Below are 23,999 nucleotides of genomic sequence, written 5' to 3'. Positions count from 1 at the left end.
GCCAGTGACTGAAGACCACTTCTCAAAATAAGAAACTCAAAATAATTGTAACACTTTATAAGAGTTGTGTGGTAAATGGAGAGAAATGCAAAAGAAACCAGAAATAGTGGCAAGAGGGCAGATATTACAGCCGAAACAAAGGTTATCTTTTTAATGGATGAAATTGAGTCCAGGCTGTAATGGAATATCTGACAAGCAGTTTCTAATGGACAGATGGATAAAAGTGGTAGTGAAGTACATTTACTTCTAATCGGAGTATCATGAAAGGTGACACCAATGTCTGCAGGTGAAATCTTGTACAGATAATATATAAATGAGTGCAAGACCAAAAATAAATCCCCAGGGGACAACAGAATTCTTTTTGACAATTTGCCAAAGTGTAAACTTGACTGAAATTCTCTGGATAGTCATTCCATTTCTTTCCTGGCCCAGGTAATTCAATCTGCATCCAATGCATTTTAAAACAAAGCTCTCAAATTTTATATTTTCTTGATACTGATGCACAGAATTGCCTCCTGATGTAATAATTGGTATTTGCATTTTATTCATTGATGGTGCATTGAGCAACATTGGAATGTGGTTGTATTTGTGATGGAGTAGAATCTCAGCATTTCTCACCTGCATGTCTTCGTGAATGGGAGTTCGAAGCCGACGATGGACTTGGCTATATTTGTTACCTTCTCCTGCCTTCTACGTTCTAGGGCACTCCAATTACCAAATCAAGCTGTGATGTAACCAGTCAGTACATTTTCCATCATACACAATTGAAGTTTGATAGCGTATTCAATGACATGCTAAATTTTCCCAGGCTTCTTAAAAAGTAGATGCTTTCTTCACTGTTGCCTCAAAGCTTCAGTAGAGTCCTTCAATATAAGGACTCCCAGGAACATGAAGGTATGAACCCTCTCCACCTCCATCCCAGCAATGAAGACAGGTGCATAGTTCCTTGGCCTCTCCCACCTAAAATCTTGAAGTCTTGTTGACTTTAAGAGCAAGATTTGTTGCCCTCGCACCACCCAATCAGATTCTCAATCTCTATCCTATTCTGACTCATTTCCTGTTTTTCACCCAACAACAATAGTGTCATCAGTGAATTTTTAGATGGTGTTGGAGCTGAACTTGGCTACGCAGCCATGAGTATAAAGGGAATAGACCAGGGGACAAAGCATGCAGTCTTGAGTTTCCAGTGGTGATGGTTAGTGAGGAGGAGGTAATGTTGAGCACTGAATCATTATGAAGAGAAAGTGGAAGATCCAGATGCAGAGAAATGAACAGAGTCTCAAATCCCTTGGTTTGGTCATAGGTTTTGGTGGTATGATAGTGTTGAACCCCAAGCTATAGTTGCTGAATGTAAATGTTCTTCTGCTGCAGGTGATCTAATGCAAAGTGGAGGGCCAGCACATAGCATCCGCCATTGACCTGTTGTAACAATAGGTTCATTGAAGTATGTCCAGGTCCTTCCTGAAAAGGGGAGTTGATTTGCTCCATTATCAACCTCTTAAAACACTTGTTCACAGTAGACGTGCAACCAGCTGATGATTCTTGAGACGGGTCATCTTCCTGCTCTTGGACACAGGTATAAGGTAGTGACTGCAGCAATGAGAGGCTGAAAATGTCTACAAAAGTTGATTCATCCAGATTTTAAGGAGGCAGCCAGATACATGGTCTGGGCCAGATGCTTTCTATAGATTTGCCCTCCTGAAGGTTCTTTTCACGTCCACTTTGGAAACTGAGAGCACAGAGTTGCTGGGGGCTTGTGAGAATGCATCATTGTCTTCTCTTTTCAAGTGAGTATAGAAAGCATTGAGCTCATCTGGAAGAGATATGTCACAGTTAATGATAGATGGTTGTACAATATGTTGAACCTGCCACAGCTGCTGAGTATGATGTGTTTAACTTGTTCAAATATTTATTGCTCTTTTCTGACTTTTCCTTGATGACAGGGACATTTCTGAAGTCTTCAATTTCCTTCATGAGCAGCCTGTAAAGATGAAGATTTGCTCCCCACCACACCTCTGAATTTGTGAGCCCTTAAGAGAGGCCACCCTTTTTAACATCTAAAAAGGGTTGGAGAAAATGCAGGATGCAAGGGGAAGCGGAGGTTAGGCCAAGTATTCAGTTCTTCCCTTCCCCAGTTTCTGCTTCACCTTCTAACCTGGTCTTGGCTTTCTGCTTTCTGGAATAAAAGAGGAAGCCATAGGCTGCACTTGGATTAGTGGATGATGAGCAATCATGGTCTAGTACTCACTATACAAACACTAGATAGTAACTTGGAAAGATGAAATTGCTTATACTCTTAGGCCAATACAACTGTTGTTTCTTTCTCTGCATTAGTACACAGCAAACTATTTGCGGATCTTCAAGTACTCTATATGTCAGACTGCAAGTGTGAAATCAGATCAAACAACATTTGGATTGGAAAATGAAACAAACACCAAGATCTTGGATCATATGATCACTTTATTGTTTATTAAGGAAAATTAAAAATGGTGATCTGAAGACTGATTTCTATTATTTTAAGTTGTGCTCTCAGTTTGAGAAGTTTCACTTCGGTTTTCATTTTGGATCCATGGATTTGTGTGTCTAAGATCCAACATTTTTAGTAAACTTTTCTCCATTGAGCACTTTGTCACAAGGCTCTCCTCTATTTCACTGATTTCATGCAAAAGAGGCAATGGTACTTGTTCCATGGTCTATAAATGAACTAATTATTATAAATTTGATTTATATTTCTGTATTTTTGTCATTTTAGTTTCATTGTTTGCACTTATTTTGCAGGTTCCAGAGAGTAACATATTGGGCCAACTGGGTCATGGGTACAAATATGCAATTGGAATGTTAAATGAAGGCAGGATTGGGATTGCTGCACAGGTTTGTAAGTCAATGTATTAAGACTAGTGTCACTGATGGAAAGTATTACTAGGCTGCATTAGGGCTGTATTCATGAAATACTGTGAGAGCTGAGCAGCAGATAGAGACTAGGAGCTCTCCCATATAAAGGTATAAATATGTATTTTTAGAGTATATTCTGCTAATTAATGAACAGAGGAATTACCAGGACCAATACTGAATTGGCACTGTGTTAATGATCTTGAATAGAGTGTTTTTTGGCCGCCTTGCCCGCTGAAAAATTGAGCACCCTGCATTGTATTTTTAGAAACAAACCTAATGAAGGATTTTTTAAATTCAACTAAGATATTAGAGGAATGTTTTTGAATTGAAAAAAAAAATCTGACTTTCTTTTTATTAAAATTTCATAATACATACAGCACGAGGAGAATAGAAGTAATGCAATTAGATGGTCTGTCCAAGTCTACGTAGTATAAATATATAAATTCCAAAGAGTGAAAATGTGACCTGTTAGAAATAATTCTCCTAACAAAACAAATAAATAATTATAATACATAAGAAAACCCCCAACTAATCTACTAAAAAAAAATGTTTAAAACTGAGTGGCCTATCCTGAGGGTCTGTCAAAAAAATGGCAAAAATTATATTACGTCTGGAAAGGAAGAGTTAATTCCTCGAGTAATGCCAGTTATATCCCATAAATGTCATCAATAAATGGTTTCCATGTTTCTTCAAATTTAGTAGTTGTATCTAAAGTACGACCAGATTTATTTATTTTTCTCTAGATTTAAGAAAGACATTACATGAAAAATGCATTGAAAAAATGTAGGAGAATTAGTCTTAAGTAAAATGGCTCTTCTAGCTAATAGTGTATAAAACCCGATAACTTGATGTGCAGAAGTAGGTAAACAATCGACATCTTTAATTCCAAAAAGAGCAGTTAAGGGGTTAGGTTGTAATTGAATAACCAGTATCATTAATTATGTTTTTTTTTTAATCTTTCAAAAATTTTTCTGACATGGGACATGATCAAAACATACAAGTCAATGAAGCCACCTCAGTATTACATCTATCACAAGTGGAGCTTGTATTAGGAAAGATGTGAGCTAGTTTATCTTTAGACATTATAAGCTCTATGAACTATTTTAAACTGTATTTTTTTTTTAGTGACATGCACAAGTGAAGAAGTATTAACTAGTCTAGTAATTCTTCCCCATGTTTCAGGAGATGATGTTGAAGTTCTGATTCCCATGTCTTTTTTTTTTAAATCACTGATATTTATTGCTTATTTTCTTGCAGATGCTTGGCTTGGCACAAGGCTGCTTTGATAGCACCATTCCTTACTTAAAGCAGCGAGTGCAATTTGGGAAAAGAATATATGATTTCCAGGTACATTTAGCAAATTTGCTTTTGTGGTTTTTTTTTTTCAGATATTTCTTCTCTGAAAATACTTGTTCCAAGTTACTCTTTCACTTCCTCTTGGAAAGTAGTTCCATAATTTTATACTGCTTCCATGATGAAGCTGAAGTATATCAGGAGTTGGGTAATAGAATTCTGCTTTAATAGTTTTTATAAAAGATCACTTTAAAAGACAAATGACAATTCAACCATCAATGATCTATTAAGATCCTTCAAAATGAGTGATCAATTTAATGTTAATCATGATTAATCTTCAGCTCGAGAAGTGATCAGATTAAGAATTATGGTAAATGGAATTGACTTCAGTTGCGAGTTCATTCAAGTTTCAGGGAAGAAGCAGAGATTTGATTTTTTTTTAAAATCAAAGGTGCCATCTGGTTGGATGGCAGGAGATGCTTTGTTTCCAAAGAATAGAACTTTGGAACAAGATGCAAGGATTTAAGAACTTGTCTCACTCATACCAGCTCAAGACCAGTGCGCAATGTGCAATTAATACTAGCTTCTCCTGTGATGTCCATACCCAGAATTGACTCAAAGGGGAAAAGTCCAGCTTCTTGTTTCTCCATTGGATGTTGATATACTAAAGTTGTCTAAGAATGAATTGAATCTTTTTTTCTTGGGTGGTGATCATTTCATGTAAAAATTGGATACTAGCTAGAATTCTTGAGTGAAGTTTACTCAATTTCCTAAACTGATCTGGATTTTCCTTTCTTCCTATATAGTTTTGGGTGCATTGGAGGATATGATGTTTATAAGATTACATGGATTAAAGGGACTCTTATTGTTCATGCATGTATATAAAATATCTGTTGACAGTAGTTAGCCAATGAAGTGAAGGTAGATGGCAAACAATGTGTAACACAGCAAGCAATATATTCAAAAAAACAGATTACTCAAATATATATTTTAAAAAAAAAACAACAGCTTGTGCCAACAGTGTACTTTCAAATTCGGTTCACCTTTATTTATCATTCATACCATGCTCACACAGTCAAGGTGAGATAGCATTTCACCTGGACCATGGAGCGTATTTACATAAATGTAAGTCAGAGCAGAAGTTAAACACATTGAAATATTAAGATGTAAACAGTAAAAGTCCACAGTCCACTATCCACATATGTTCTGGGAATTCAGGAGTCTGATGGCTTGGGAGAAAAAACTTGCCCATCTTTCTTTCTCCATTGTGGAAGCAGAAAGTTGAGTATCATTGCGTATATATTTTCTTAAGATGAACATCAATCATTTACTGCATTATGAGTGATTGGCTGACTATAATGTTACTGCATGCAGTTGTGTCTAAGTGATACTTTCTGTGGCTCAATTGATACTGCTCTGTTTGTCACGTGTGCTGAAGTCTAGACTTCTCACCAGCTTGTATAGAAGAGAGTACAAAAATAACAAATAAATAGCCAAATAATTAAGTATAGAGAGTAACATAACAATAGTGAGTATGAGAAAGCTCAAAAGCATAGTGGAAGAAACAGGGTTTAAAAAAAAAAATAGTGATCAAAAGAGTGTTCAAGGGCATCAGGTTTTACCAGTATGAGATCCATTCTAGATCCTTGACTCTGGAGGGTTGTGTTCTCAAGGACTTGTATCTTCTACCTGATGGAGTAAGAAAAGATTATGAACAAGATGGGATGAGTCCTTTCATATTTTAGCAGCTCTTCCGAGACAGCGAGTATAACAGACAGTCGATAAAGGGGAGGTTGGTTTTTGTGCTGTGTTTATCTCATCCCTCAGTTAATGAGATTATGGGCTAAAGTTTCACTACAGAGGCTCAAACACAAAAATCTAAACATCGCAATATGCAAATTAGTTGTATCCACATCTTTTGCTGCTTGTATTTAATGTTTTAACTTCCACTTGAGTTACGGATTCATCAATCTACGAGGATCTTACACAGTTGTTTGACCTATTGACTTGGGTCCCAGATTAACTGTAAAATCTACTCTTTTCCATGTTCCATTTGCAAAAGTGGTAAAGAACATTTCACACTACCTGCGCTATCCACTTATTGCAACAGTTTGAATAATGTAGTTAATAATCGGTGTAATGAGTAACAGCTGTCAATTAGAATAGAAGTTAGTAATTTTTTGTGTATTTTAAAATTCTTTCAATCGTGGTTCAATTAACAAAAGAAACTTTCTGTTTGGAGTACTTAAATTATTTTCATACTTGTACAGGGCATGCAACACCAAATTTCTCAGGTTGCTACCCAGTTGGAAGCTGCCCGATTGCTTACCTATAATGCTGCTCGGCTAAAAGAAGCGGGAAGACCCTTTATTAAAGAAGCATGTATGGCAAAGTATTACACTTCTGAGGTAAACTTAAATATAGAATGGAGAAATCTTTGAAGGTGAAGTGTATTTGATTATTCTCGTAAGCCGATCAAACATGTTAATTCCTTAAGTGGTTTTTAATCTGTAATCTTTAGGCACCGCAAGCTATTTTCCAACTTTTGGTATTTTAGAGATCCTGTTAAAGGGTGCATGTTTCCCAATGGGAACAGTTGGAAATGAAACAAAAACATCTGATCATTACATTGACTATCCTTCTGGAGGAATTAAAGAGCCACCGTCTGCAGAGGGCCTGATTGAAGCTTCTTGTTCATCTTAAATGATCCACAGATAAGCATGTGATACATTTGTCATTTTGGACGCATGGTCATGAGTTTCGTGTCCAGCATGTTGATTAGTGGTGAAATTGCTTAGCTTTATCAGAAAAAAACTTTTATTTTGCCACCTATGTTTAACTCTCTTCAAATACCAAATTATTTTTTGGTTCTGAGATCTTTGGAAAATTGAAATTGTCTGTAAAGTTTTCATCTTGTGGTTTTGCACCTCTTATAAGAGGTATTTTTCATAATAAAATGTAAAATAAATCTATATTTTGGGGTTCAACTAAATACATTTTCTCTGCTAATCTATTTCTTGTAGATAGCAGCTAAAACTTCTGCAAAGTGTATTGAATGGATGGGAGGAGTTGGCTTTACCAAAGATTTTCCCGTCGAAAAATATTATCGAGATTGTAAAATAGGTAAATGATATCCTAATTTTTTTTTTAAGGTTTGTAATTTCCATGTTTAAACATTGCTTGGATATGGTTTCCTTGTATATAATGAATTTTAATTTGGTTTTAATCATTGCCATGAAATCTTTAAGAAAAAGTATTTTATGTATTGCATTTGATATTTATGATACTGTGTCCTCCATGTTGGAAAAACTAAGTACAAATTATATGACTATTCATCAATATATCTGTTCAGAAACATGTATAATTTGCCACTTTAATTTTCTATCCCACTCCCACCCTGACCTTTATCTTTGACATCTTGCACTGTTCCAGCAAAGCCTTTGAGAATCAGTATCTCATCTGCTTGGTACATTGTAACTCTATTTGATTTATTTTGATGTTTTAATCATTATCTCCAAGATCATGTTTATTTTTTATGATTCGTAAGTACTTAAACACTTCTAAATATAAAAAAAATTTAAAGAAAACACCAGCTTCACAAAAAATCCCACTGTGCCTTTAGCCCACTTCCTGTTAAAAGCATTCCTGGGGACAGATTTTTTTATTTTTCAGCCTGTTCATCACTGACTGGTCCTCAAGTCCAGCTCACAGCAGCTGGCCAGACGAGATCCATGATTAGCTAGTACAGGCAGCTTACTAGATCCAGCTCAATTCAGTACATAATAATCATAATGTTTAGATTGTCAGTGTAAAGCAAAGATAAGCTGCATTGATCCAAAACAAACTTGCTTTTGTTTTAATTTAACTTGGGCCTTTGGAGTTTTCTTCCCATTTGCAAATTGTAATTCTATTTCCTGTCCTTTTCCAGGTTCAATATATGAAGGAACCTCTAATATCCAATTGAATACAATTGCAAAATTGATAGATCAAGGATTCTAATATTGCTGCATAACCTCAACATCTCCATTGATATTGATTGAATTCAGTTAAGATGTAAAACACTTTACCTTGGATCATCTTCAAAAAAAAATATCTACTATCTTGGATAAAGCTTCTTGTGTGACATCAAATACAATTTGTTGTTTTAAACATATTTCACTGATCGTCAGTTTTACAGTACAGAGCAGTGGATTCCTGCATGAATAAAAAGTGTACTTTTGCATAATATCTTTGGTTTCGGTCATAAATCATGGTATAGGTATGTCTATACTTACAAAGCATGAAATAAAAGCAGCACATTGTATTAGCAGAAAAGCATTAATATATTTTGTCATCCATTTTTAACGATCCTCAAAAGGAAATTTTTTTTGATTCAGACGTATTTGGAAAATTGAAATTGATTGCATAGACACAACACAGTTGGTGTAGCGGTTAGCACGATGCCTTTTCAGCACCAGCGATTGGGGTCGAGTCCCTCACTGTTTGTAAGGAGTTTGTACATTCCCCCCATGTCTGTGTGGGTTTCCTCCAACTATTCAAAATGTACTGGGGGTATAAGTTAATGGGGTGTAAATTGGGTGGTACAGACTTGTGGACCGAAATGGCCTGTTACTGTGCTGTATGTCTACATATTTTAAATTAAGACTTCATTTTATGGTTTTCTGTCTGCATAAAAGTTGTCAATGCTTTTCATAATAAATTGTAAAATTAAAGCATATTTTGGGGTTCAAAAAGTTTCTTTGACAATTGCTTCATTAACCAAAGGTTAATGGTCCAAATTATTAGGCAAAAGAACTAGAGTGAATTGGTGAAAAATATTTCCGAACAGAGTTAAGATCTGGAAAATCCATCTGAGTATGGTGGAATCAGAATACATAATTCACCATACTGCTTGAAGTGAACTAATTTGCAGAGGAAAAAACTGGAATGAGATTAATTTGACTGTCAGAGTTGTCACAGGCAAGATGATCTGAAAGGCCTCACCACCGCAACCAGCTTTGATCAAACTATTTACAGCTTCCTTGTCACATTGACCATTATTATACCAGTGTTTGAAGATTTTTGGCTGCGGGTGTTACAAGGTTTTGATGTTAAGTAGAAATTGTGTTAAATTCTAAACCAATTTAAGAGTTCTTGCTGTCTTCCACATAGCACTTTGGCTTGGCCTCACGGACGAAGATTTATGGAGGGGTATGTCCACGTCTGCTGCAGGCTCGTTGGTGACTGACAAGTCTGATGCGGGACAGGCAGGCATGGTTGCAGCGGTTGCAAGGGAACATAGTACTACATTCAAGAAATTAGATAGATTGGGTTAGTTTGATTATTTAAGGGATGGATAGGATAGATCACACATGTCAAACTCTGGCCCGCGGGCCAAATAATTATATTTGGCCCGCAAGATCATATCAAAAATGTATTAGAGGTGGCCCGCTGGCCGCCGCGCCAATATAGCGCATGCACAGTAACTGCTGTGTCCCAGGGTGAGAGAGAGAGAAATCCTGGTCCTTGAAAAGTAGTGGTGGGTGGTTTTATAAACATGCTGTCGTGTCCTCCCCGCCCACCCCCCCACCGCAGCGCAGCCTGGTCAGTGTCAGGGGAAGCCAAGGCTGCTTCCCAGCACCCGGAACCCCAGTGGCACAGCGTTTCTTGGAGCTGCAGATGGGAGTCGGGGCGCCGAAGGGAAGATTGGGGCTCCCCGCCAGGCGATGGGGTCGTCGGCCGCCCTGCGCCTTCCCACCGGACCAGCGGCGGGTGCCTGGAGTACACGTGGAGAGCGAGGCTGGTTGGGCAGGTAGGGTGGAACCCCCCGCCAATCTCGGGAGTGGCATGGGCTGGATCGGGATTAGCCGCGCTCACCTGCTCCTCCACCACTGACCGGGATCCCAGCGCGGTCCTGAGCGCGGAGACTGCCCTGGAAAGGTCCTGGGACACCGGCACGGAAAGAAGAACAGGGTCCGTAGAACATTACAGATCAGAAACAGGCCCTTCGGCCCTTTGACTCTACCTCGTGAAAACCCAACACTGGAGAAACTCAGCGGGTTAAACCGTATCCTTTATCCAGCAGAGAGGTACCTGACAATGTTTGGCCCTTGATCCCCCTCATCAATGAATGAGTGAAAGTCTGTGGTTCTCGTAAAAACACCAGAAGGGAGAAACTCAGCAGGTCAAAGGGGGTCCGGGAGGAACTCAGCAGGTCAAAGGGGGATCCGGGAGAAACTCAGCAGGTCAAAGGGGGATCCGGGAGAAACTCAGCAGGTCAAAGAGGGGTCCGAGAGAAACTCAGCAGGTCAAGCGGGAGGGGTCCGGGAGAAACTCAGAAGGTCAAGGGGAGGGGGTCCGGGAGAAACTCAGCAGGTCAAGGGGAGGGGGTCCGGGAGAAACTCAGCAGGTCAAAGGGGGATCCGGGAGAAACTCAGCAGGTCAAAGGGGGGTCCGAGAGAAACTCAGCAGGTCAAGGGGAGGGGGTCCGGGAGAAACTCAGCAGGTCAAGGGGGTTCCAGGAGAAACTCAGCAGGTCAAGGGGGGTCCGGGAGAAACTCAGGGGGGGCCTGACCTCGTAGGACCGTTGGCCACTCCCCCTCCCTGCCGCAGGCCGACCCGCCGAGATGCCGCCCTGCAGCGAGAGGCGATGTCCCCGCACTGTCGTTGGCCAACCCGATCGCCCGCAAACCCCGCCCTCCCGCACACAGGCCTGAGTAAGGATTATGAACTTTAATCTCAGGATAAAACGATCTTCCAATAGTTTCATGTCAGTGTGATAAATATATTCCTGGTTAAAAATGGTCCTGCACCTGGATACAAACTCATTAGGCATAAAACTTGAAAAGTGTGTAAATCAAAGGATATCTGTACCAATGGAAAAAGGGCATGGCAAATAACCCTGCTAGAGTTCATGCCCACAATCAGTCACCCATTTGATTGTTTCAGGAATCATGTTATTCTCCCACATTCTCAATAGCCCTCAGATTTTACTATTCGACAGCACACTAGCAACATTTGACAAATCCTCTATAGAGAAATATTATTTATTGAATATTTTATTTCTCATTTGTTAATGCTTCTGGAAAGAGTTTATCCAAAACTATTATTAAACATTTATTTTAATAAGAAAAAGTTTAACATTACTTATGTTGAAAGAAGAGAAAACATGCAGATGTTGAAAATTTTCAATAAATATTTAGTTCGGCCCTCGACTTAGTCCAAGTTTTTAATTTTGGCCCTCCGTGAATTTGAGTTTGACACCCCTGGGATAGATTGTACAAATTGAAAATGAGGGTATATGTTTAAGGCGAGAGGTTTAAAGGGGATTTGAGAAGATTTTTTTCAGCGGCTGGGTAAACTGCAGTGTGCTGCCAGAAGAGGTAATGGAGGCTGTTACTATCGCAGCCTTTAGGAGGCATTTAACAAATTACTTTATCACTCAAGGCAAAGAAGACGACAGTCCTGTTCCATGTTCTAATACATAAAAATCTAATTTAGCATATAGGTATAATGTTCAGTGTGGACATAGTGGGCTGAGGATCCTGTGCTAAATGATTCTGTGACCTGAATACTCCCAGTTTCCAAGTGCTGTAGAATATTCAGTCCACCTGGGAAGAGATTCAGCTATATTACAATAAAAATCAGAACTCTTTTGATGAGGACTGTTAAAGAGCTAATTAACCAGAGACCTAATGCATTCAAAAGGAAAATAAGTCTGTATAGGTCCCTGAATGAGGTTCAGCTGGAAATGGACATAAAGAACAGATGGTGGATGGAGAAAGTTCTGGAATCTCAGCAACGAGCAGGCACCCTTAACAAACATGGGTTCTTCAATTATTAAAAGATTTACACTCCTAAACACCACTCCACTAAGAGTCAAGAATGAAGGTCAAATCATCAGAAATGGACTGGCAGTCGACATCCACTGGAAGCAACATTTTGGAGACATCCTCAATGATGGTACAATCTTTCTCCCAATTTTAAAAATATCAAATACTAGGGATGGGGGTAAAGGGTAGTTTAAAGGTGTGCTGGGAAGTTTTTTTTAAACTCAGAGACTGAACAGTCTGGAACAGGCTGCCAAGGGTAATGGTGGAAGCAGATATGATGGTGTCCTGAATAGGCATGTGAACATGCTGGGAATATGGATCAAGTACAAAGAGCAGAGATTTTGTTTAATTTGTGACAGACATGATGAGTCAAGGGCTCTATCCCTTTGCTGTACTGTTCTATGATTATCTTTGACATGAATCTCCTGAACTTCATCCCACTGCAATTTGTTTTGGTGGTCTTGCTGCTAACCCGGATTGACAAGAGGCCATAACCCATCCCTAACAAGGCCTCAAAAGCAAATGGCATCCACTCTGAAAACCTAAAAGGGGAGAGGTTTCAGTCACTAATCTACATCACGACACCTTTATTTGTCGTCCATACCACAGTTACACACAAAAGATGAGATCGCGTTTCTCCAGGACCACAGAGCATATTTACAAAAATATAGGTTAGAAGTTCAATATATTTAAAATATTAACATTCCACACTATGTAATCCCCAAATGTTCTGGGAGATCAGGAGTCTGATGGCTTGGGGATAAAGTTCTTGCCCAAGCTGTAGTGCTGCAGTACCTCATTTCAGATGGTAGAAGGGAGAACAGTTTACTTGAGGGTTGTGTGGAGTCCTTCACAATGCTTATTGACTTTCGTCTGAATCAGATGTTGTAAATGTCCTTCATGGTAGGAGGAGAGCCCCCAATTATCTTTTCCGCTGATTTCACTATCCTCCATCGCCTTCCCAAGATCGTGTTATATGGCGAGCTCTCCACTGGCCACCGAGACAGAGGTGCACCAAAGAAGAGGTACAAGGATTGCCTAAAGAAATCTCTTGGTGCATGCCACATTGACCACCGCCAGCGGGCTGATATCGCCTCAAACCGTGCATCTTGGCGCCTCACAGTTTGGCGGGCAGCAACCTCCTTTGAAGAAGACCGCAGAGCCCACCTCACTGACAAATGGCAAAGGAGGAAAAACCCAACACCCAACCCCAACCAACCAATTATCCCTTGCAACCGCTGCAACCGTGTCTGCCTGTCCTGCATCGGACTTGTCAGCCACAAATGAGCCTGCAGCTGAAGTGGACATTACCCCTCCATAAATCTTCGTCCGCGAAGCCAAGCCAAAGGAAGGAAAGAAACATGGTCTTGCGATCCGAGGAGGTACAGCTTCCAAACCAGGCGATGATGCAGTTGCAAAGTATGGTTTCAATGCATCCTCTGAGAATGTAGTGAGGATGGAGAGTGGGAGATGAACTTTCCTCAGCCTTCGCAGGCTGGCTTTCTTGGTTATGGTGCTTATGTTAAGGTACCATGTGAGGTTCTCTGCCAAATCCAATCCAAGGAACTTGATACTCCTGATGACCTCAACGGTGAAGCTGTCAATGGTATATCACATTGTATAGGAGTAGACCTCAGAGATCATAACCATCGTCAAGAAGGAAGACCAATCTGACAGCTGTGACAAAAGAGGGATCTCACTGATATGTTTTTCAGGGTCCCCTCAATAGCTTCCAAGAAGGAAATTAAACATTCTAGAAGATTAGAAGGAAATAATTGATAATAATGTAGGATCAACTGCAACAAAAGGGAGGACTGACTGCAGTTAAGAGATTTTGAATTTGGCTAGTCATCTGTGTAATATCTAAGTTTGAACAGTTAGATTGCTGCTAAGAACTTAATCAGTCCTTTGTCCAATGCAAGAATGAGGTCAAGATTCGATACACTTGCTAGAAAGAATAAGATGGCAGGAAACTCTCGCTCCAGATGATTAAGATTAGAACTGACCAAGACAGTACCATTTAGCTACAGAGAAAAAGAATTATTGAAGCTTGTTTAAGGCTGCAGTCAAGTCAATTAGGTGAAGAGAGTACCCCACCATCCTGTAGAAAATCCATTTTCACCGTTGCTAAGAGAATGTGAATACCGGGACATGACTGGAAGACGAAATAGGAAGGTTCGAATATGGATTATTGGGAGAGCTGTCCATGGAATTAAGAAATCATAACATTCAGAGACTTGAAAGGAAAGGGAATTTTGAGATGGAATGTTAACTTGCAAGGATTGAGGGAAGGAACCATAATGGCCAAGCAGAGAGAAAAGTGAACTATAATGGCTAATGTGGAGCTACTCTGAATAAGTATGTCAGCATTCAAACAGTTTAAAGCCAATCGATTTAATCTCCTTCACTTATTTACTGTCCCTGCCTCAGCTGTTCACTAATACTTGAATAAAACATATGCCTTTTGGTGTAATTCTGGGATTATCACTTGAGGTCTTGCTTTCCAATGAGCAGCTTTTATCTTATTTAAATATCCATAAGTTTCCAATTCTTCTTTTTTTAATTTTTTATTTTTCACACTATAAACCACATTGATCAAGATACATACATTTTCCTTTTCAAATATATAGTGTCGTTTTCTCCCCACCCCCCTTCCCATCCCACCCTCCCTACCTCCCCTCCCATTCATTTAAAGTTCAGAATCTAAGATACATTAAACCCGTCAAACAATGTTGTCACTCAATAAAAACAAACAAGAATTTCCACTGAGTCAATTCTTTTCATTCCCTTCTCCTTCTGTCATTTTAGGTGGTAGATGTCCCCGGTGTAAGGTAAAACATCATGAGATGGGAATGTGTAAGGAGTTACCCTGTGCAGGGCTGTAACAAGAAGGGGAGGTGTCCTTGTACTCCTGTTAGGTAAAACATCATGAGATGGGAATGTGTAAGGAGTTACCCTGTACAGGGCTATAACAAGATGTGAATGCATCCTTGTACTTACAAGATAAGAGAGACATTGATGGATTGAGAGGCAGGAAGCTAGCAGGGAAAGGATAGCAACAGTTTTAGTCATTGGACAAGTAATGATATGATGATGTTCTAAGCACGTATCCAAGGGTATAAAAAATCACCATTTTGCTGATAACGGCAGAATGCATTCTCCGACTAACATGGTTAGTTGCAAGTGTTACAATCCGGTAATAAAGAACAAAGAACCCTGATTTCGACTCAGTCTGGTGTTTGTCTCACTCATTCATGAACAAAGCAGACCTAACACCGGTAGGTTTTCTCTATTGTGTTTCATGAATGGCTCCCATATTTGTTCAAATATTGTAATATTATTTCTTAAATTATATGTTATCTTTTCTAATGGAATACATTTATTCATTTCTATATACCATTGTTGTATTCTCAAGTTATCTTCTAATTTCCAGTCTGACATAATACATTTTTTTGCAACAGCTAGGGCTATCCAAACAAATCTTTTTTGTGCACCATCCAAATCAAGTCCAAATTCTTTGTTTTTTATGTTACTTAGGAGGAAGATCTCTGGGTTTTTTTGGTATATTACTTTTTGTGATTTTATTTAATATCTGGTTTAGATCTTCCCAAAATTGTTTCACTTTCTCACATGTCCAGATTGCATGAATTGTTGTTCCCATTTCCTTTTTACAGCGAAAACATCTGTCAGATACTGTTAGGTCCCATTTATAAGTTTCCAATTCTTCATGATTCACAGGTATTTTACAATTTAGGAATCTTCCTCCAGACAAAGCAGGCATTAATATTATTGACCATAATACGACAATATCTGCTTATTGAATGCAAACCTACCTTAACAAACAGATCTCAGAGCCACTTTAGGCATCTGGTGTGACTGTTTGAATGTCAGCGATATGCTGAGGTAGATATGGAAGGACAGACTTTGATATTAATTTTTACAATATGAAAATATGCAACTAAATAAGTGATTGATACTAAGAGCAGTAAATGGTGTTCAATATGCTACTCCTTTGTAAACTCTCTCCCTTCAGCCATCCTTCAAGATCAAGAATGACTTGCTTCCACTCAAGATCTGTGGATTCTGAGGTGATATCTACATTTTAAATAGCTGTAATAAATTATGAAATAGGACTTTGGCTTTAGCTAAGGTTGTTACACAACCTCTGTTACTGGATTTTGGATTTCCTAACCGAAGGACCCGAGTCTGTCCGGGTTGGTAGCAGAACATCGGTCACTGTCACGCTGAGCACTGGCTCATCTCAGGGATTGGTGAGAAATTTGTGAAGTTGGCACTCCTGCTGTTTATGCTGAACCACGTTACAGACTGAGATTTACCATGAATGCTCCATCTTAAACTTGAATAGTCCTGGGCCCCAAGGAGTCAGAGAGGATGTAGTGTACTCTCATGGAGGCTTTGAGCACTTCCTCGAGCTTTGTTTTAGTCTTCCTGTGACAGAGCACGGAATAGAGTGTATGCTTTGGGACTCTGGGTATACAAACAAAGTGACCTGCTCAAAGAAAGCAACCGAGTTATCAGCAATAGTTATGGTCATATGGGCAACTGATCCAAGAGGACCTGAGTTCATATTTGCCTAGAAACAGTGAAGTGATGGCTCTAACTTCACACTAATGTGGCACAAATTTCCTATTTTCCCAAAATGAGCTACGTTAGTTCAAGGTGCTGAGCTGCCAAAGAGATTAAGGAATCCTCAATTCCATAAAACCTGGGATCAGGGAGTAATTTTTAATTATTCTTTAAATATTATGCAGGCAATTAAATAAAAATTGAAATACTTGCATATGATTAAGTTTTTAAAAAATAAAAATTAATATCTCTTCCATTCAGGGAAAAGATGAGATTATTGTTCAATGTACCAATATGTAGCAAAACATACTTCATTTTTTTTCTAGTGTAACTACTTTATACAAAGTTTACATTCATGTTAAATTCTGATTTTTGCCTGGATTCAATGGGAGAAGGTTCCGATTCATTCACCACACGGGGATCTATTGGATCATTAACAAGAACCTATGAGGTTCAACTTAAAGCTGTATATGCACAAAATTCCTGAAGTTGCTGTAGGATACAAAAATGATAAGCACAGACGCGAATAGACTTGTGCTGGCTCTGACTCCAGTTGAGCACTAGATGGCAATGTTAACTGTATTTTAGAAAAATGAAGCCAGGCCACAAATGAATACAGCTCAGAAATGTGATTAAACTCCTTTCTTGACAACCAGTATTGACAAGATTTTTTACTCAGTATTCTTTTCTCGCTCCTTCTTGTATTGTATCGTTGATTCCACTTCAACTTTTAAAACCTGCAGCCATAACCGTGATCTCTCCGATAAACTCACAATTGCATTATAATCTCTGGAAGGATTGTCAGTGATCATATTGCAGACTTCTGAGGAACAGCAAGCCTGACTGCCCATATTCATTAAACCTGCTTCTCCTTCTCTTTCTGACTGCTTAGGCCTTCAAGTTACCTTGGTTTTCTAGATTTCACTCCAGAATCTTCACTCACACCTGAATTAACACAGTGATTCAAGAAAGTGATTCCAACCTTCTCATTTATATTTGGGTCATTTGTATATTGTTGATAACTGCTCGCCTTGCTAGTGATGCCTTAACTTGAAGATAAATTGATAAAAATGTTCATTTATTAACTAACAGTTTTGAACCCATTGATCAAAGATCAGTATCCAAAGAGATACTATGGATGCAGTTTTATTAGGATTATTCTGAATTGATTTGCAGAACAATATGTTAGAGCATTTAATCTACATATTTTTAAAAATAGCAGTAATAAATTATGAAATAGGACTTTGGCTTTAGCTAAGGTTATTACACAACCTCTGTAACTGGATTTTGGATTTCCTAATTCCTAACCAAAGGACCAGAGTCTGTCTGGGTCAGTAGCAGAACATCGGACACTGTCACACTGAGCACTGGCACACCTCAGAGCTGTGTGCTCAGCCTGGCCCTATTCGTTCTACTGATCCATGACCGCATTGCCAGATCCAGCTCCAATGTGTTATCAAGTCTGCAGATGACACAACAGTAGTTGGCCACATTAGCAACAATAGGTTGGCCTGGAGAGAAGAGGTAGAAAATCTCATGATATGGTGTGAGTCACAATGTGGATAAGATGAAGATGATCATGGATTTCCTTGGAGTTCACTTAGCTGGTGAATTATGGATACACCTCACCTGTCAGGAAGGCGCAACAGCGACTGTATTTCCTGAGAAGACCGAAATGGGCAAGGCTACCAGCCACCTTATGCCAACCTTCTACAGGAGCTCTATCAATGTGGTACGGTTGCTGCAGAGAAATGGATCAGAGGTCAATCCACAGGACCATAAGAGTGGGAGAGAGGATCACTGGGGTCTCTCTTTCCATTCCCCCCCCCCCCTCGCCACAAATCAACGTGATCTACCGGGATTGTTGTCTGAAGAGGATACGCAAAATCATTGAGGACCCCTTCCACTCTGCACACAGCATCTTTCAGCTGCTCCCATTGGGAAAGGGATACAGGAGTATCTGAGACTCCATCACCAGGCTGGGAAACAGCTTCTTGGGCAGTGAAAGTGGTTAACGGAGAAAGGAACTGCTCACATTAACCATCTGAGACTCGTATTCATGAAGCAAATTTCATTTATTTATTTGTATGTATGAATACTTGTCCACTTGTTTGTATGTGTTATGCCTGGTTGTGTGTCTGCGTGTTTTGTACTGGAGAACGCTAGTTCATTGTGGAATCAGATGACAAAAAAAACTTGACATGGCTTGAAGTGCATTGAGTTTCATTAAAAGCAATGTTCTGCTCATTTGCAACCTGCATGTTTTCCAGAGGATATGTTTCTTTTTAGAGGTGCTGCAGATACATTGACATTGTCCGATTCAAAGATGTGAATAAAAGGCTTTGAAAAATAATCAGGAATCGATCACTTGACTTTGCCAAAACATCCCAAGTTAAAGAAGAAAAGTAAGGGGAAAGGAAAATTATGCTTTAAGGATTAAAAATACTGAATGAGAAATGACGCAATACAAAAAACACGAGAGAACATCGAAATTAGACAATAATGTAGGGTTGAATAGATGGCAAGTGGAATTACAAAATTGTATACCTTCAGAGAAAATAATGTATAATTTACAGAATCATCAGAAAAATTTTATAAGATTTAGAAGCCGCATATGGATTTAATTGGTAAAAGTTTATCTGCAGCGATCGCTACTCCTGCTCCAACTTGCCCTAGCTAACTTAGAGGTTCAAGGTAATATTTGTAAATTTGAAATTTAATTCATTAATGAATGATATTATGATAAATTCAGGTAGGCTTTTTTTCTTTATTTTCCTACTTTTTTGGGGAGGGGAAGGGTAGGGGGTAGAAAATATAAAATGATGTATAATTTTGCATCATTTTATTACTTTGTATGATTATGGATAAATATGTTATGTTTGTTATCGATGCAAATGAAAAATAAAATTTTCAAAAGAGTAACATGAGAAAGGAAAATAAAATTGAAGCTAAACAGTGGAAAGTTGCATGGAAAACAGAGCAAAATAAAGAAATTTAGATCATTCATAAAGATGAACTCTTGGTGCGCAAGTAAAGGCAAAGTGAAAACTGAAACAAAGATCAAAAAGTAAGAATAACATGACAAATCGCTGCACATCAAAATGCAGAATTAAAGGCACACCAAATCAAACATTTTGAATGTGTTAAAAATGAAAAGTGTCTTTTGTCAATTTATCCATGTAGACAAAGAAGAATTAAGCTGAAAGGATCCTGAGGAAGCAAGTTTTCACTGGACAGAATTAAGTAAATTATCTGCCTTCCCATCATCTGGTCCTCCTTGTCCTTCTCAATCTACTTGCATACTTTAAATTAGCCGACCATTCCATCTGTCAATCTCCATTGTCTAGTTGGAACGGGCCACATTCACCTGGTTCCATCCCAATGTGACCAAAGAATCACCAGTAATGGCTTCTCTCTTTCAAATCATTATGTCTGATGCCCTTCAAAGATTTATCTTTGATTTATTCTTGCTTCTCATCTTGTCAAAATCTTCCAAAAACACAGCATCAGTTACAGTGACATTGAAAACTCTCAGCATCCACCATCTTTATTGATACTGGCACTACATTGAAGCTTTCAATCTGCTGTCCAATGTCCAGCCACGGATATGCAGAAATTTCCTTCATCACCAATTTCATTCCCAGGCCATGACTCCATCCCTGGCCCTGGCCACCATTTGCACCTTAACTGGCATGTTTACTATAGTATTATATATGATGCTGAGATAAATTTCAAACCCCAACACTTATTCCCTCATTGACAATGTCTATTTCCCCTCTCATTATGTCACCTAAGCTTTATCACTGTTTCAAATCATCATTTACTGATACCTCCATCTTGGTCTGATATTGCTAGAAAATTACTCCTATGGATATCTTGCTATCTCCTTTCACACCTTCTGTTAACTTTATCTAGAATACTGCTGCCCGTCTAACTCATGCACAGGGCCATTCCTACAGAGCTTGTTGACATACATTCTCTCCATGTTAAGCAACAGTTTAGCCCAAGAGATTCTCACCTCTAGCTTTGCCATGATTCCTTAACTGAATTTATATACATGTTCACTTCTCAACCAAGAGATTTGTACCCAATGGATAATGGTCTTGGCTTATTCCTCCCTTTTTCCTCTCATCTCACAATTCTTCAGAGGCAGTTCCTCAGGGTCAAAGATGGTTTTGTGAATTTTGAAGCCATTGATGATGAGCCATGTGGGAACTACAGACTCTTCTTTGGATAACACAAGGACAGGCTGACATGGCAGAAGATGGGTAGTTTATGAGCACCTGGCCCTTCCACCATTTACACTGGGGTTCTAGTTGCTCCCAATACATAGTCTTGAGATTCTCAATTTCATCCAGAAGCTCCTTCTCCACTGAGTCGTCATGGGCAAGGGGCCATCAAGAGCCCATGGGGATGTAGCAGTTTATCAGAGAGATCTTGAATCATATTCTCCATCTACCTGCTACTCTCCTCTCATGAAAATACTTAGGATGAGTATTTAAGGAGTTGTGTGTCAGGCATGTGAACAGGGACAGCTGATTGTAATTAGGGCCTCAATTCTGAGATGTTGGCCTGGGAGGGATGCTCAATTTTGCTTATTTTTCCAGAAAAATGATTAAAATGATAAGTTGTGGTTGGTCATCTCAAGAGAACAATAGAAAATCAAATCACTCCAACTGGATCTTGTCTTTCAGGCTTACTATGGGTGTTATAATATCTCAGTTTTGGAGCCTTCTTCAATCACACACTAGATATGCCCCACTGGTCTTCATCGTGTATCCTCTGCATATTGTGTTTATGTAAAGAGAACTGTACCAAATTGAAAGAGACAGATCGATTTAAATTGTCACATAACGAAACAAATACTACGTAAATGTTGTCTGGACTGATACTTGTAGCGAGTCAGTCTGAAATGAGTAATTGGATCAGATTTGATGGAGTGTCTTCAGTGGTGTGCTATTAATAGTCCTGCTTTACACCTGTTTGCTCTGGAGGTCATAGAGTTATTCATTTGCCCTAATTCAAATTTAAGCAGATAATTAGAAGGAACTGGAAATTGTGTCTCCTCTAAGCTGGTTGGTTTATGTGGTGTTTGCAATTTATAAGAACAAAACAATTAATTTACGTGTGAAAAGAACAGTGCACTAATCCTATGGTCCCTGAAGCTTTTAAGGACTCGAATCATATGTTAGGCTAATTTAAAAGTTGCCTAAGAAATGACTTGGAATAAAACCATTCATTTCGAAAAGTGCATAATAGTAGCAGTCCCTAGGATTTCTGCCAGTTCATTACACTGAAAGGTTAAGAAGTCTTTATTTTTCCGATTCAGTATTTATTTCCCGCATTTCAGATCAGCATGGTGCATTTCAAGAGTAAAGGGAAAGATAAAGAGAGTAAGAAGCTTTTCATTCGCTACCACTTAATTTCCTGATTGCCACGCGGATCTCGGTAATGAATGTAATTACTACCTTTCATGAAAATACCATTATCTAGATCACACATAACATGTGAAGCGTTTTTTTTAAACACAGCCACAGCGATCTCTAATTATGCGTGGACTAAGTGGCATCTGAACAAAAGAGGGACGGTGTCACAATTACTGCGAATTCAAGCAAGCCAAATTTACACAAAAGAGAGATTAGATTTGCTACACGCTCGACAAAACCCATTCCCCTGATTAATTTCCGCAAAAGTGAAGCGATTTTCTGGCTTTAAATAGAGAATCCCCGGGCTTGCAGCGATCTGGTGGTGAGATGTGACACCTCCAGATCCCCTTATTGTGGAAAAGATTGTGAATTGTTCTACCCTGTACTTCTGCATCACACAGGGGGAAAAATGTTTCTCCCAGTTGATATTCTTTGATAATCTGTCTTTACTTTTTTTGTTTCAACTCATGAAACCAGCAGTCTAACTCAGTTATAATTATGTAACCTCACCTCTACCATTACAGTAAAACCTCTGATATCCTGTGCCTATGGGGAATGGGATATGCCGGATTTTCTGGTTGCTTGAAACTTACTATTTTAATGCCTAACTAATACACCTGTATGAAGAATAAACAGTTTAAAATACAAAAATACTATACTGTACTTACATTGAACCAATGAATATATAAATTTTAAAACATTTTATTTTCAGACACATTCTTTAAAAAGATTTAACTGTCATTGCATCTGCAGATTCCTCCCCCTCCATGGAGCTGGCCAAAAGATGAACAATAACATTATAGATAATAAACCCCCCCCCCCCCCCACCCCCAAGTTTACAGATGAAATCTCTGACCAGGGCGATTCCTACAAAGCTGGGATAATGAAGCACTTAAGAGAGACACCCCAATGGCGAGCGGCATCAACCAGCTCTTCATCCTGGATGAGGCCATTGCTGTTTCACACAACTTTAGTCAAACAACTGCTATGACCAAAGTGCAACCAAGGCCCTCCGCAGGCTAAATATTCGCTCCCACCTTCACCAAAGGATTATGTGTTACTTCAGAGAACATTTAACTTTACCCTTTTTAAATTACATATTTTACCTATTATTTTATTCTTTTTTTTAATTTTCATCAGTTTTTTTGCTTGAATTCCAGACTCCAAGGATTTTACTGTATTCAGAAAATCTGGGTGTTGCTGACATGTTTTGCCCATGTCCCAATTCCGCTTCTGTGATCTGCAACACTGCAGACCCGAGGCTAGAACAGCCAATCCAAAGGCTGGAGAGGGTGAGTTCATATTGGATCTCCGTGCACTGCTGATGCAATCTCCTTCATTTCACAGTTGGCTGATGTGGTTGTGATGCTGAGCTCTGGCACTTTTGTGAGGCCAGTTACCATTCACTAAGCCAGAAAAGGGGTTATAGCTGAGAAACAAATTGGGAATGTGAAATATAATAACAACACCACTTCCCATCCAGTATCCTGTAAGGATGAAATTCCTTTCACTCAATTCCCCTGTCTCCACCACATCTGCTCCCAGGAAGAGGCCTTCCATTCATGAACATCTCCTCCATTTTCCCACACTTCTGCCCTCAGCCCATTCTCCCCCCACCCCCTCCAGATCTAACAGGTACAGGGTTCCCCTCGTCCCCACCAGCCTTGGCATCCAACACATCATTCTCTGCAGTATCCGCCATCTGCATCATGATTCCACCACCAGATATATCTTCCCATCCCATGCCCTCTCTTCTTTTCAGAGGGATCCACTCTCTTCACAACTTTCTCATCCACTCATTTCTTCCCCCCAATCCCAATTCTCTTCTCCTCTCACCCCATACCTTCACTGGGACCGCATGAAATGCTACACATGCACTACTTTAATTTCACTCTCCAATTCTGTTCTGGCATATACTTTCAAGGCCTCAGATACTTCCAGATTGAGGCCACACATAAATAGTCAGTCTCCAATTTCTCCTATGTCCAGT

The 23,999-nt window shown here is 39.2% G+C and overlaps 1 protein-coding gene and 1 long non-coding RNA gene across 6 annotated transcripts in view; one reads left to right on the top strand and one right to left on the bottom strand.

The window, feature by feature from the left end:
* The window catches only part of acadsb (acyl-CoA dehydrogenase short/branched chain), a 42,915-nt gene extending 34,013 nt beyond the window's left edge, over positions 1 to 8,902 (top strand). For all 5 annotated transcript variants that reach the window (XM_069899778.1, XM_069899779.1, XM_069899780.1 and 2 more), the window contains 5 exons: positions 2,779 to 2,871; positions 4,150 to 4,239; positions 6,456 to 6,593; positions 7,209 to 7,308; positions 8,114 to 8,902. In XM_069899778.1, the coding sequence (XP_069755879.1) occupies positions 2,779 to 2,871; positions 4,150 to 4,239; positions 6,456 to 6,593; positions 7,209 to 7,308; positions 8,114 to 8,184 (492 nt within the window). In that variant the 3' untranslated portion in view covers positions 8,185 to 8,902. The remainder of the gene's footprint in view (positions 1 to 2,778; positions 2,872 to 4,149; positions 4,240 to 6,455; positions 6,594 to 7,208; positions 7,309 to 8,113) is intronic.
* LOC138744149 (uncharacterized) overlaps positions 5,228 to 23,999 on the bottom strand; it is a 36,723-nt gene continuing 17,951 nt past the window's right edge. Inside the window, exon 4 of the long non-coding RNA XR_011345318.1 lies at positions 5,228 to 5,874. This is a non-coding gene — a long non-coding RNA (uncharacterized lncRNA). The remainder of the gene's footprint in view (positions 5,875 to 23,999) is intronic.

This window comes from Narcine bancroftii, chromosome 10 (genome assembly GCF_036971445.1).
Source record: "Narcine bancroftii isolate sNarBan1 chromosome 10, sNarBan1.hap1, whole genome shotgun sequence".
Lineage (NCBI taxonomy): Eukaryota > Metazoa > Chordata > Chondrichthyes > Torpediniformes > Narcinidae > Narcine > Narcine bancroftii.
Note: the sequence above shows the minus strand (reverse complement) of the source record. Positions and strands in the feature narration are given on the sequence as shown.